Source organism: Megalops cyprinoides, chromosome 9 (genome assembly GCF_013368585.1).
Source record: "Megalops cyprinoides isolate fMegCyp1 chromosome 9, fMegCyp1.pri, whole genome shotgun sequence".
In the NCBI taxonomy this organism is placed as follows: domain Eukaryota; kingdom Metazoa; phylum Chordata; class Actinopteri; order Elopiformes; family Megalopidae; genus Megalops; species Megalops cyprinoides.
Window position 1 is genome coordinate 12,688,139 of NC_050591.1, and position 14,008 is coordinate 12,702,146.

A 14,008-nucleotide genomic window follows, 5' to 3' on the forward strand; every position below is an offset into this window, starting at 1 on the left:
TCAGACAATTTCCCCTCCTGTCTCTTTAATTGCTTTCACAGTTGCATGTTGCATTTTTTTCCCTGGGAGGAATGTCTTGGCTTGTAAGGCCCCTGGATCTAGATGTGTAAACTTCACGCATTCCTTACCCTGCTGATTAAAACAGACCCGAGGAGAGCCGCGTGCACACGCAGTCGACCAGGCCGCAGAAACGTGAGGGAGACACTTTTGGGTTTTGGGTCTTGGGTCAGGGATGCTCCGAAATGTTTGCCTTCCGGCACCGCTTGTCTCCCTCACTCTACCCTTGCCCCCTACAAGAGAAAGTCACAAGGTGCCGCCATGAGATCGTAGGTATATTATACCTACACGGCCACACTGTTAGGATGCCATGCCCTGGGTGGGCAGGGAGGGTAGGTAGCTCTTCCCCACGGCCCAAAACAATGGGTCTGCGGCCCGACCGCTGCATACCTCTGTCTCTGCCGTGTTTGTTTTCGAGCAGGAGGAAACCGTGGCTCAGGGCCTACTTTCCGTGCTTCCCTGAAGCAAAAGCTCTGTGTCATAGAGACCTGATAAATCACGGGCTGGTTTTGGCGTGGGTGCAGGTGATCAGTGAATTTGTTTACATAGCTGAATGTGGCCATTAGCTGTAATAATCGCTGTCATCGGCCCCCGTGTTATGAGGCAGCCCCGGTGGAAGCCGGCCAGCGCTGCGCGGCGCAGAAACCCATAGAGGCCACAGAGGCACGGTTGTTTGTCGACACGTTAATTAGGGAACGTGCGCTATCTGCGGTGGTGCGGACGTCCCGGTGGAGGCCAGACAGTTAGCTGGCCACTCGCTCGTTTCCTGATGGTGTGTCCCTGTGCTCGTGCGGGCGTGTCCAGCACAGAGAACACCCCAGCACAACTGCAGGCCTCAGGCTCTTTCACTTGCCTGGGTCACCATGTGGCACATGCAGGGGCTCTCTCCATTACATTACATTCATTTAGCAGACACTCTTATCCAGAGCAACTTCCAGAGCATCAGTACAAGAACAAGAACAACAGTGCATCCATTCAAGTTGAATGAGCAACAGTGTAAGACCAGGCTACCAGCAAGTCCAAACCAGTGAGTGTGAGAATAACACTATTCAAGCCCTCTCTGAATGGTTTTGAATGGCCACTGCTCTTCGCTTGCTCCCTGGCTTTCCTCTCACAGCACTCTGACTGTGAGAGCTGGAAGCTCTGTTTGCCCAGGTCAAAAGTGGAACACCCCTAAAGCTTCTCTCTCTCTGGGCCACGGACGCCTGCAGAGGAATTCTTAAACCTACGTGCGCAGAGGCATTCGCACGTTACTCGTAAATTGTGTGCCGCCCTGGGAACGGCCGAACGTGGTTCCCATTAAAGAATAGGCCTCGGGATGACAGGAGGGGACGGAGGCGACGCCTCACAGGGGCTGATACGCGGGGAGCAAATCAAAGTGAGGCACTTCTGATGAAGTTCAGCGTACGCTGCGCCAATGGGAGCTGACGGAGATAACGGATCTCTCCCTGGGGCGAGCCTACAGCTTCAAAAGAATGACCTTTAAATCCAAACCACCTGTCATTACCTGTATGGAGGTGTCGCCATGAAGGAATGTATCATAGTTTGATTTATATCACAAGTAAATACCCTAAAGTGGCCGGTTTATGGTAGAATTTAGCCTTCGTTGACTGGCTTTTCAGAAGACATGCATAACACTTCTGAGAGTGTAATTAGTCCCGCTGTTTTATTTTTTACAAGGACTATGTCCTTGTATTCATGTATTTGAAGCTCCTTGAAGACATGGGCATTTGTATTAGATGAGCCCAAACAGCCAATGTCTCTTGTTATCTGCCTTTTTCAAAGTCACTCAAGTTTGTATTTATTGGTTGACATAGCACAAAGCCTGGGGGACTTAAGGTTTTCAACAATCAGTAATGAGACATTTCATTATAGTGGCTTACCATTGCATGAGTCTTTGCTTAACCTGCTAACATTTCAAAATATAAAATCAGTCATTCACCCTTTTGTTCATATTCAGAATCAGAATAATACCAAATCAGATTCACTGCAGACCATGCAGGCAGCTGTGCCCCGGTACTAAAGCCTGCAGTTCCCGCATCGACCTGCAGGAGGTGCTGACAGAAGACTGTCTTTCTTCAGATGTGGACGAGTGCCAGAACCCGCAGATCTGTGGCTCCGATAGCCGCTGCGTCAACACGGATGGCTCCTACCGCTGTGACTGCAAGCCTGGCTTCAGGGCGTCCGGCCCCGGGCGGCAGTGCAGAGGTCTGCCTCATCTCCACGGCAACCTCCCACCCACTTCATCATGCTTCTACATTACAGCCCCACAGCATCATCATTGTGCTGCTACATCTTAGCAAGGGTGCCTGCTACTGACCGGGGTGTGTCCCGAGTGGGTTTGTTGGCAAGGTGCTCGCCTTGGTTGCAGGCTGAGCACTACAGCTTGGAGTCCATCCCAGCTGTTTCATCAGCCGACAATGACAGGAAGCCCACTGTGCTGGAACAAAATTGTAGTGTTCCACCAGGGATGGGGCTGGGTAGGTCAGCCAAAATTTCCTTGTCTCACTGCTCTCAGGCACCCTGTGATTCATCAGGTGCCTGAAAGATGCTCAGATGACATCAGTGGAGTCCCACAGCACACAACAGTGAATTGGTGTCCACTTCAATGTTGTGCACTGTGGGACTTTTTTTTAGTCATCCTAAAAATACCCACTGACACTGTGAATACATTGGAGGATTGCATTTGTCTCTTTTCATCAATCAGGTTGTCATAACGAGCCTAATCTACAATGGGTGATTCCAAACAGGGTTTCATAAATGGGAAAAAGCATAAAAATCATGGGCACTACATTAGGTTACTGGGCTTTAATGAACTTGTATGAAAACAGTCATTTTCAACTGAGTAGCCATTCACAATGGTATGGTGTGGCGTGTGCGTGTGCAGATATCAACGAGTGCCAGGAGGGAGAGTACTGCTTCCCTCGGGGCGAGTGTGTGAACTTGGAAGGGTCCTACCGGTGTGTGTGCTCTGAGGGCTACCAGACCAGCGCCAATGGCACGCTCTGTTTGGGTAAGGTCCCCTCGTCACCCCACTACCCCCTTTCCCCAGTGGCTTTACAGGGCTTCAAAATTAGAGCAGCGTTCCTCATGTCCCTGGGCTGGCAAGACATCACGAGAGGGTCACGAAGGTCTTGTGTTTTACTGTGTAAATCTAGCTTTCAGGGGACCCACTGTGCAAAAACAGGGCCTTGATTGATTAATTGCGGCCTGCTGGAATGTAAACTGATTTGCGGATCAGTAAATCGCTCCGGCCTAGTTCGGGCGACATTAATCTGATGCCGCTGGGCGCGTGCGATAGATGAAACGTGATGCGATGCTATTCCCTGCGCCAGACGTGGACGAGTGCACCAGGCCAGGTGTGTGCCAGGATGGGCGCTGCGGCAACACCGAGGGCTCCTTCCAGTGCCAGTGCCACACGGGATTCACCGCCACCCCGGAGAAAACAGCCTGCCTGGGTGAGCTCATGTGCCACCTTTTGTCACAGGTCATTTCCCAAAGGTGTACCAGCATCGCAGACCAGTCACATCACTGTACCAGGCCTTAGCCGATGCTATGGAAAGCATTTAGACTCTAGGTTTGCTTGAGAACCGCTGTTACTATCCTTTTGTTTTGTACACCATGGGGTTTTGTGGTTAAAGGGCCTGAAAGGTTCTGGTTTATAGCCTCGGTCCACCCCCTATTTAAGAGCTACTTCCTGATTTGATTCTTGTAAGAGGGTTCCCATGAAAAATATTTTCATTCTGGAAAATCATGGAAAAGTTATGGAGTGTGATTAACTGTCCTTGGAAAGTCAATGAAAACTGCCCAAATTCATTCTTACTCTTTTAGTACAGCAAAAGAGCTCTTTTACAATGAGCTGACTACATCCATCTTTCCAACTAATTTCCTTGCATGCTATTTTGCAATGTCTGTGTGCTGATATTGCTAATAAATTCACTGGCTCACTGCTTTGCACATAAAGCCCCCAAAAAAGTATTTACCCCCACTATTCCATCTATGATCACACAAACTCATACTGCAACAGCAAAAGTAATGCCTGAATATCTAAAATTATGCTTAAAATGCTATTTAAATGACATTGAAGAATATAAATCAATAATTAAAGGCAACCCCCCATTGTAAGAGGTTTATTCCCAGCATATCATCTTGTTGGAGTTTATAGTGTGTTTTGTCAGTGATGCTTAGTGGATTGGACTGTACCATTAAATAAGCAGTTTATGTCCCTACTTGACATGACCACAAAGTTATGGAAGGTAATACAATCAAAAACAAAAATAAACACGGAAATCCTGATATCTGTCCCTATGTGAAGAGGCATGTCAATGCTGTTCCATATAGCTGCCAGTGTCAGGGTGGTGGAGAAGAGGTGCGAGGTGATCTCTTTCCGTCTCTCTCTCAGACGTGGACGAGTGTGCTGATTCTCAGGGTACTGTGTGTGGGTCCCAGCGCTGTGAGAACTCCATCGGCTCCTACCGCTGCTTCACCACCTGCGAGCCCGGCTACAGGGTCACGCCGACCGGAGAGTGTGTCGGTGAGCAGCTGCGTCCACAATCCATTCAGAGCACTCATTAACACACGCCCGCTTGTTCACAGGCATCAGTTCAGAGGTGCTGTGCAGATCCACTGATCTATATATCAACTGGATGGGGTAACAGGAGATATAGACCAGTGTTTCTCAACACTCTACTGGAGGGCCCCCTGCCCTGCATGTTTTAGATCTCTGAAGCTGCTTAATAACAAAGTGATCATTTGAATCAGCTGTGTTGGAGCAGGGAGAGATCTAAAACATGCAGGGCAGGGGGCCCTCCAGGAGAGGTTGAGAAACACTGATATAGACATTAGATAAAGACACCCATATAATATAAAGTTTTGGTAAACTGTAACACAACTGTTCTAAACTGATTCCCATGAACTTTCAAACTGGGCCACAGTTTTGTTGCTGCATTGGTATTTGCCAACATGTATCCACCATTTAAATAAGCACAGTATACACCTGTAGAAACATATTGACAGCTTGCAGACAGAGTGTTGGCATGGGTGCTATTCATGACCATTTTTGAAATGATCAATGTATTGTTTAAAATTAGTGACAGGCTGCAGACAGCTGCATGATTGAAGGTACCGTGTGGCTTCAGTCCGTCACAGCTTGCCTTTGCAGGGTGGCTGTTTTGTTTGTGTTTGCTGACACATCACACCATCAGGTGACTGCCATCTCCCACATTCTGCTGAGAGTCACCTCTCCCCCCCTCACCCCCGCCCCACCATCCTCTGAAGATTTAAGATTACTGAACATGTGGCGGAGATATCCTCCTCCCCTCTCCTCGGCTCGCGTGTGCACCGCAGGCAGGAAGCACAGCGATCAAGCTAATTTATGCCGCAGAGGAGTTATTGCCCCAGCCACGGAGATTACTCTCCCCAAAAAGCTTTGGAAGGGGCTCAGAAGCCTTTTCCAGGGAGCTTCGGTTGGGGGCTGGGGGTGGGGGGGTTGGGGGAGGAGTGTTGATAATTGCGGCTATAGCTCAGGGTTAATGTGGTGCTGTCCGGCACCGACCACCCTTCACGGGAAACCCGCCACACCCCCCCCCGCCTTCGCCCCCCTCCTCCCTGGGGGGCCAGCCTAACAAAGCACTTCCTCCTCTTGCAGACATTAACGAGTGCGCCAACGAGACGGTCTGCGGGGAGCACGCCTTCTGCCAGAACCTGATCGGGACGTACCACTGCATGTGCGACCAGGGGTACGAGACCACACCCGACGGCAAGGGATGCGTGGGTACGTGTCACCCACCGCCGGCCCCTCTGTCCCTCTGTCAACCTCCTGGGGTGACATCCGCGACTGGGAACAGCGCTGTCACATCGTGCTAATAAGCTACTCGGAAAAGACGCACTGTTCACTGGGTGAAGCAATCCAGGAAATAACTTTTATTAAGATGTCAAGAAAATCATTTTGAGCAACACGGAGTGTTCCTGGGTTGCCGCTGCTTACTACTTCATCTCATGCAACTTCCGTTGGAGTGTCTCGGTAGCCTCGGGCCACATATGGCCACCACAGTTGCATGGATGAAATCTGATCTGAGTTTATTTGGAATCCATCGCTCCATAACTCTGCCACCTGGCTTCCCTCCCGTGTTAGTGAAAAGAGGCCTTGCTTGACTTTTCGCTATGAGCATTTCAAACACATGTCACGCCACAGTACTCTAAGATAAAGGTAAAGTAATTTAGTGTAGTAAAAAAAAATAAATAACTCAGCTCCAGAAATATGATTGTGTCAACAAACAAACTGTTCAAATGAAATACACTTTCCTGAATGGCATTTATTCACACTCAAGCTGTGTGTGCTTCAGTTAATATAGTTAATGTTACTTCACAATGTAACATATCATTTAAAAATATCTTAAATCCAACACATAGCCCCATGAACTATCCTTGGTGCCTGTTTTAATTTGTTAGATGAAACTGGCCAGATTAAACAGCAATAAACATTTTACCTGTAAATGCCAACATTTCTGAGAGGAAGTGATTTCCATGTCCCTTGTAAATATCACACAGCCCTTGTGGGGTTTGAGTCAACAATTCAAATAACACCCACTGAAAAGGAAACAATGACATATTGATTCTCATAACAAGAACTGAACCAACAAAATCAGTGCAGTGCAGCCATGCTTAGAGATAGCTTCAACAGGATGCCTGCTTCTATTTCTGCCCTGTTCGGAGTATATGAGTAATTATACTTGCGCCTTTTAAAGATTAGTCTTCCAGAGTACTTGGAGTACACTAGGGCTTTTCAAAAGTTAACATGCTCTGTATGAATAAGATGACTATATTTGTCCACTTTGGAGGTCAGTGGCTATCTAAAGCACTCCAAATATCACCCAGTCCCAAAGGGCACTGCATAGCTGTTCACCCATTCTCCATGCATGTTGAAGTCACAAACAAACTATATGCTGGCTGTTTATTCATTCTCGTTTTACAAGAGGCTGACGAAACAGCCAGATGCTACTGGCTGCATGTGAGTGTATGGAAGGATTGCATTCGGCCCTCTTCCGCAAGGGCGGAGGACGTCGCCAGAGACGAGACAAGCCTAATGCGCAACGAGTGCAAACTGGTTTCCAAAAGTGGTTACATAATAGGAGAAGAAGTATAAATAAAGAAAACACTAAACAGCTGACAGTCCCACATGGTTTCCATAACATTTGGGTCATACCCTTGGGTATTAAGGAGTGCAAAAAATTGTCACTTTCTCTCTCTCTCTCTCTGTCTCCCTGCAGATGAGAATGAGTGTGAGAGCATGCAGTGGGTGTGCGGGGCGGCGCGCTGTGAAAACGTGGAGGGCTCCTTCCTGTGCGAATGTCCCGGCGAGGGCGAGGAGCTGGACATGGCCACAGGACAGTGCGTCAGCAGGCCCCGGCCAGGTACCGCTACCGTGCTAGCATCGCCGTCCCCAATCTCCATCACACTTTCCAGTTTTCACAAATAATCAAATGCCATGCCCATTCTGCCAGCTGTGCAACTTTCAAACCAGCCAGCGCCATAGGGAAGTTCACGGAAGAAAGAAATTTACTTTTACAGTGAAATTTAGAAGGCCGGTGCTCAAAGGTTCAATGCTGCCACCCTTTGTTCAGTACACCAACTGTCAGTCCTGAACTAAGCAGATCATACTGTGGGGGACTGTTTTTTATACAGCATATATCATAATTATGGTATATTGTGAGTACAGTTAATTTTCTAAAACGGATTGGGAATTGATAGTGGACATTGAATTGACATTGATAGTGGGAATTGATTGTGTGTGTGTGTGTGTGTGTGTGTGTGTGTGTGTGTGTGTGCGCGCGCGTGTGCGTGTACGTGTATCTGTTACACTGCAATGCTGTGTTTCTTGCCTCCCAGGTCGCCCTGCGCTCCCCGGCGGCGCCTCCTCCCCCACCACTAACCTGGGGGCGGAGACACGGCCGGGCTCCTCGCCTGCCTCCCTGCCTCTGCCTCAACCCGGCGAGACACGGGAGTGCTACTACAACACACGTGCCCAGGGCTCCTGCAACCGGCTCGCCCGCAATACCACCCACCAGGAGTGCTGTTGCACCATCGGGGAGGGCTGGGGCCTGGGCTGTCGCTTCTCCCCCTGCCCCGCCGCCAGGTCAGGTAGGCCCTTCACCCACCTTCACCCACCACCCACCCGGCCCTTCCTCGTCTTCGTGGGGTGGCAGTCCCCACAAAAAAGCTAAACGTTCCAGCATTTACTCTGCATGTGTTTGGAATGCAAGGTTTCACAGAAAGCACAGTGTCTTAATCTTGTGCTTACAGCACTTTAAATGAACGGTGGCAATGCTGTCTGGGGCAGCTCACCGCAGAAATCTGTCCACTAAGCTGCTGTGCCTTTGAGGCTGAGAGATAATAAATACATCTTCAATCAGTCAAATTTCATATACTGTAACACCCTCGGGGTGGTCACAGAGCAGCTGGAAAAGCTTAACATCTGAAAAGATTAACAACTGCATCTGAAGCAGATTTCTGTCCAGCCAGAGTGAGGTTATTAGGGGACTACAACACCCATCTCATTGTAGATTCTGGGAATATTTATGAATTGGTTGTCTTAAAATTTTCTTGACTGGAATTTGGTAGGAACCTGAACAAGACAAAACTTGAAGGTGAATCACCGTAAATGGCCACCATGGAAGGACTTTCCTTTGTACTGTCAGTACAGTAGTGACAGAAATGTAATTTCAATTATGGCGCATACCATCTCCAGCTTATCTATCATTGAATGGAAACATTTGACTCCTTTAGGACAGTAGTGTGGGGTAGAGGTTAAAGTACTGGATTTGTGACATGGTTTGAGACACTTCTGTTATATTTTATAACACATATAAGCACACATATATAACAATGTGCTTTTGCATTGTTATTGTTAACACAATGGGAGAGACTATGAATGGATTTTAGAAGACTTTAAGTACACTACCATTGATAAGCTTGTCTGTAGCATGTCTGTAGCATCTGGCATCTAAATCATCACAGTAATAATATTTCACTGCTCTCTTGGTTGCTGTCAGCGGAGTACCAGGCACTTTGTCCAAGCGGAAGAGGATACGTGACAATGGGACTGGGTGCTTTCAGTTACAAAGGTAGGCATCTCTGGTCTGAAAGCTCTTCAACCATGCAGTGTATGAGTGTTCGAGTTCATGAAGAAGAGGCAGTCATGCATCGACATACACCCCGAGGACCACACACCAGTGTCTCGGCGTTAATGAAAAATATCTCCTCACCCCTTCCCGTTTGTTTTCACGAGGTCACTGTGCTAATAAGGCGCAGCTCAGAATCCAAAAACTTTTTTTTTATGATGCGTGCCACACAGCAGAGGTACAGGGCGCACATTCACTCTGACATGATCTTTCTGGTCCCTGAGCTCACGGCAGCTGGTTTCCCCCCTGCAGATGTGGACGAGTGCAAGGTGTTCCACCCCGAGGTCTGCAAGAGCGGCGTGTGCGTCAACAACATCCCTGGCTATTCCTGCTACTGCCCCAGTGGCTTCTACTACGACACCGTCCTGCTGGAGTGCATAGGTCAGCGAGCCGCTGCAGGGACCGTGAATGTGATGACAATGCAATGTACTCTTAGCCGGAGGTTAACTGGCCCTGGGCATGTGGTAATGAGATAAAAGGCAAAGCTAATAAACGTGACAGAGTTAAATCAGAGGGTTGTTAGCAGAGTGCTACCTTTAACAGCCCTCCCTCTTTTGTTCTTTCCGCCGCTCTTTCTTTCCCATGCTGCCTGCTGTGTCCCTCTCCCTGGGACTTTGTCATTGTCTTTCCCCCCTTTCCCCTCTCATTCCTTCCTGCTCTTCCTCCTTCCACATCTTTTCCTCCGTCTTATCTCGTATCCTCTTTCTTCCCTTTATTACTACCTTTCTCTCCTGTTTCTGATCTCCACTTTCTCTCCCTCTGCTCTCCTCCATCCTCTCTCCCCGTCAGATAATAATGAGTGCGAAGGAGAGGAGATCTGCAACGGCGGGACCTGCGTCAACACGGTGGGCTCGTACTACTGTTCCTGTGAGCCTCCGCTGGTCCTGGACGACACCCAGCGGAGCTGCGTCAACTCCAGCAGCCTCACCATCGGTGAGTCCCGGCGTCCGGTGACACCGCTGTCACTTCCTGTTACGGCATTAGAGGATTAGGATCCTGAATGCCCCCTCTTGCTTTTGTACCTTGGAAGTGTGGTCCCCCAGTTTCCTGTAGAAACATAAAAGCTAGGGTGTAGGCAGCACTCCGGAAACTCTTAACATGGATCATAATCTGTCATGGGCTTTGCTGCCGAACCTAAGAGTCAGTGGCTCAGAGAGGGTAGAAATCTCTATCTGAGAAGGTCACATTATTTAATAAGGCATATCTCTGGGCATGAATTGTAGTCCAGTTTAAATGAGCTTCAGCCTGGAAACTTTTGGCGATACGTTGATCCCATTAATTAGGCTAAAGACTGCACAAGGCCTTGACCCACCTTCTAAAGACAAATTCCATATCCACCCAGCAGGGGGCATGTGACTAAGACATTAGTGGAGCAGGGGAGGAGACTGGAGAAAACAAATGTAATCACCGAAGTAGGTGTGACCACAATGTCAGGGTAGACATTAAAAGCCTGTCCATTCAGTGATCATCAGTGATGATTAATGATGTCATTCCCAATGTGAACGAAAATAGGAAGCTGTCCTTGATGAACCTCCACATTCTCCTCTCCTAGAAACTGCAGTATTACATGGGCATTGTAACGTCGATCAATCCATTAGGTTATATTTAGCAGATGACCCCCTGGCGATGATCTACCTAATTTCAGTGGAAAGGGTGCTTTGTTCTCAGCAGACGTCCCTCTCTCCCCAGATGAGAACCTGTCTTTCTGCTGGCAGCATGTGACTGCAGACCTGGTGTGCCAGAGCCCCCTGCTGGACGGACAGGTGACGTTCACCGAGTGCTGCTGCCTGTATGGGGAGGCCTGGGGGCTGGAGTGTGCACTGTGTCCTGCCCGAGACTCAGGTACGGTCCTTGCACACACAAGTGCAAAAAACACAACCTCAAAAAAAGCCAGCCAGCATTTATCACACATTAAATCCTGAAAAACCTGAAAATGTCTGTTTACAAAACATGGTATTCCTAGTTACAGTTTACCACTAAAAAAATAACTTACTTAGTTGTAACATTAAGGCTACATTAATGTAAATGTGGAAATCATATGTTTATAAATATAGTAGTTTTATTACCATGTTTAATTATACAGATATAAATTTAATTATGTGTTAATGGGAAACATCTAGCACAGGTGAGCATTGAACTAATTATCGGTATTTAACTAAACAGTGGTATAAATACAGACATACTCACTGAAAATCTGATAGAGTTCCAGGGTGAGCTGCAGGATACAACAGTACAAGTAGGTATAACAAAAACACATTGCATTGCTACATTCTTTGTCAATGAGAGCAATGCATACTTATTTTATACACTGTACACTTTCGCTCTATTAATATATGCACACATGTGTATGTTATACACAAGTTATGCATGTGGGCCTGTTACTTTCATAGAAAAGTGCGTCTGCACCACCTTACAGAACCAACTGCATGTTGTTTCAGTCACCTGGTATGTCCATGTATCCACTCCGTGGGTTTCATCAACACTTCCTCTGACAGCATACTAAGTAAAGTAGTCCGTTTACATGTTTCTGTGTTTCTGATTAGGCTTCGTCTAAATGGCAAGGTTTGGTGCCAGCCTCGTGAAAAATAATCACAAGAAACTAGCTATTTTAATCCACATTCACATTAATTTATAATAGAAGTATAAATATATGAACCACCTATCTAAAGATGGTCAAGGGTGTTTAAAGACTTTGAATCAACAAACATTGTAGGAATTTGTAATTGCCATAATGCACACACATGGTCTCTGATGTATAGCAAAGGGAGAGACTAAACAAACTGATTTGCTGGAGGTACTGCCTTGGATTCAGATGCTGAAACAACGCCAGCGTACATAAAATGGATATTTAAATGTCACAGGTATTCAGGTTTTATTGAAAAATGACTGCTTGGCCGATCTTTGCATGTGTGTCTGATTTAGAGGTAGGGTTGCCACTGTAGCAAAATAAAAATATTCTTAACCTTGTATAAGAATTTTCAACACTGTCAGTATTTTCCAAATCAGCCCTGGACCTTCATGTTAAAGTTTGAGTACTAATAACAGTGATGAGAAACATGACGGTGAATGGAGAGTCTGAATGGTTAACCTGGTAAGCGGTTGTGAAATTCTTTCTCCGCAGATGATTATGAGACGATTTGTAATGTCCTACGACCGCCGGCCTTCTCCCCGCCTTTCACGGGACGATACAGCCCCGGGACAGGCCCTGGCCGCGGACGAGGGTTCGGCCTGCCTTACGGACCCGAGCCCTATCCCGATTCCCTTCCCCGAGGACCTGACTACTTCCGGCCAGGTTATGACGACTACTCACCTCCAGGGGGCAGGAGACCCGGATATGGTGGCAGGCCTCTGGGCCCATACGGAGTTCCAGAGACCCCCTACAATGCAGGGTACCTGTCCATTGCCCTTCCCATATTACAGTCCTGCGTCACTTAGCATTAGAGGAGAGATCCCATTCCCAATATTACTAAGAAGGTGACTTGAATAATTGGTCATGGTATTGCCAAAGTACAGGCACTTTAATTGGCTATGGTTATGGGTTAATTTACACAGCAATTCTCACAGCATTTATGGGAAAATGCTGTGAGTTGTCGTGACAGTTCTGCCTTTCGCTGGTCTGTGGAGCACAATATGATCTAACCTTGGGTCTTCTCACTTGCAGTCCTGGCCGTTATTACGAAGAGGAGTTTGACCCCCGTTTTGTGCCGGCTGAGCCCGAGATCGGCCCCCCTTTCCGGCTGGCAGATCCCCTCACCGAGCCTGCGTACGGGGCTCACCCTCGCCCGCCAAGCCGGGGGGATCCCAGGAGCCTGAGCCTGGCGCCCCTCCCCGAAAACTCCCCCTTTGACGAGGACGAGGAGAGCGGGCCCTCGGAGCCCTGGAGGTCCTTCCTGCCCCGGGAGGCACCCCCCTTTCCAGACTTCCCAGAGAGGAGGCCTGGGGGCGGAGTCAGGCGGGAGACCTTCGAGAGTGAGCATGTGCACTTTATCAACTTCAGGATTTGACCAGCAAATCTCCAATACTGTCCTAAAAGGAGAAGAATTTCAATTGTCTATGATTCCTTCTGCCACTAGGTGGAGTAGAGGTTACTCCTTAGTGTTTGCCTGCTCATCTGGCCATTTGTCTGTCTGTTTGCCTGCCTGTGTGTGTTTTCTGTGAGTAGGATGACCACAAAATGTTATGAACAGATTTAGACAGAGCTTGGCTAAAGGAAAGAAAGTCTCAATTTTAGGCTGTCAGAGGTATGAGTGCTGCACACAGAGGCCACAGATGAGAGGAGCCTGCCATTGTGGAAGTGCAGTGGGTGTCCTGGCTCTGAGAGCACTGTCTCTGCCCCCGCCCCCCCCCCCCTCCAGGGAGGTACGACTCGTACGAGGGCCTCAGCGCGGAGGAGTGCGGCATCCTGCGCGGCTGCGAGAACGGCAGATGCATCCGCGTCGCCGAGGGCTACACCTGCGACTGCTACGACGGCTACCAGCTGGACATGACCTCCATGGCCTGCATAGGTAAACTCACCCACGCCCACTTCCACCTGCCAGCAGCGTTTCTGTCAGTGTTCAACTTCAGCAACATGACAACTTCAGCTTTGTTCAGTTCTGTTCGCAGCAACCAGCACTGAAGTGCCAGGAGGTATAACTCTCCAAAGCAGACGTGCCATGAACTGATATGGCTGTGCTTTCAGTAGTTTATGATAGTGGTCAGGACAGTGGAGTCACTGTACTGCACTTTTGACGTGAATTGATTGTAATTCGTATGTGTTTGCAGTGTTTGAG

The 14,008-nt window shown here is 48.2% G+C and overlaps 1 protein-coding gene across 8 annotated transcripts in view; it reads left to right on the forward strand.

The window, feature by feature from the left end:
- Window positions 1–14,008, forward strand: part of LOC118783268 (latent-transforming growth factor beta-binding protein 4) — a 60,863-nt gene that overhangs the window by 45,004 nt on the left and 1,851 nt on the right. For all 8 annotated transcript variants that reach the window (XM_036537035.1, XM_036537037.1, XM_036537038.1 and 5 more), the window contains 14 exons: window positions 2,140–2,265; window positions 2,945–3,070; window positions 3,393–3,515; window positions 4,460–4,591; window positions 5,705–5,830; window positions 7,326–7,469; window positions 7,945–8,196; window positions 9,108–9,179; window positions 9,489–9,617; window positions 10,026–10,169; window positions 10,926–11,078; window positions 12,358–12,625; window positions 12,898–13,205; window positions 13,592–13,741. In XM_036537035.1, coding sequence (XP_036392928.1) covers window positions 2,140–2,265; window positions 2,945–3,070; window positions 3,393–3,515; window positions 4,460–4,591; window positions 5,705–5,830; window positions 7,326–7,469; window positions 7,945–8,196; window positions 9,108–9,179; window positions 9,489–9,617; window positions 10,026–10,169; window positions 10,926–11,078; window positions 12,358–12,625; window positions 12,898–13,205; window positions 13,592–13,741 — 2,253 coding nt within the window. The remainder of the gene's footprint in view (window positions 1–2,139; window positions 2,266–2,944; window positions 3,071–3,392; window positions 3,516–4,459; window positions 4,592–5,704; window positions 5,831–7,325; window positions 7,470–7,944; window positions 8,197–9,107; window positions 9,180–9,488; window positions 9,618–10,025; window positions 10,170–10,925; window positions 11,079–12,357; window positions 12,626–12,897; window positions 13,206–13,591; window positions 13,742–14,008) is intronic.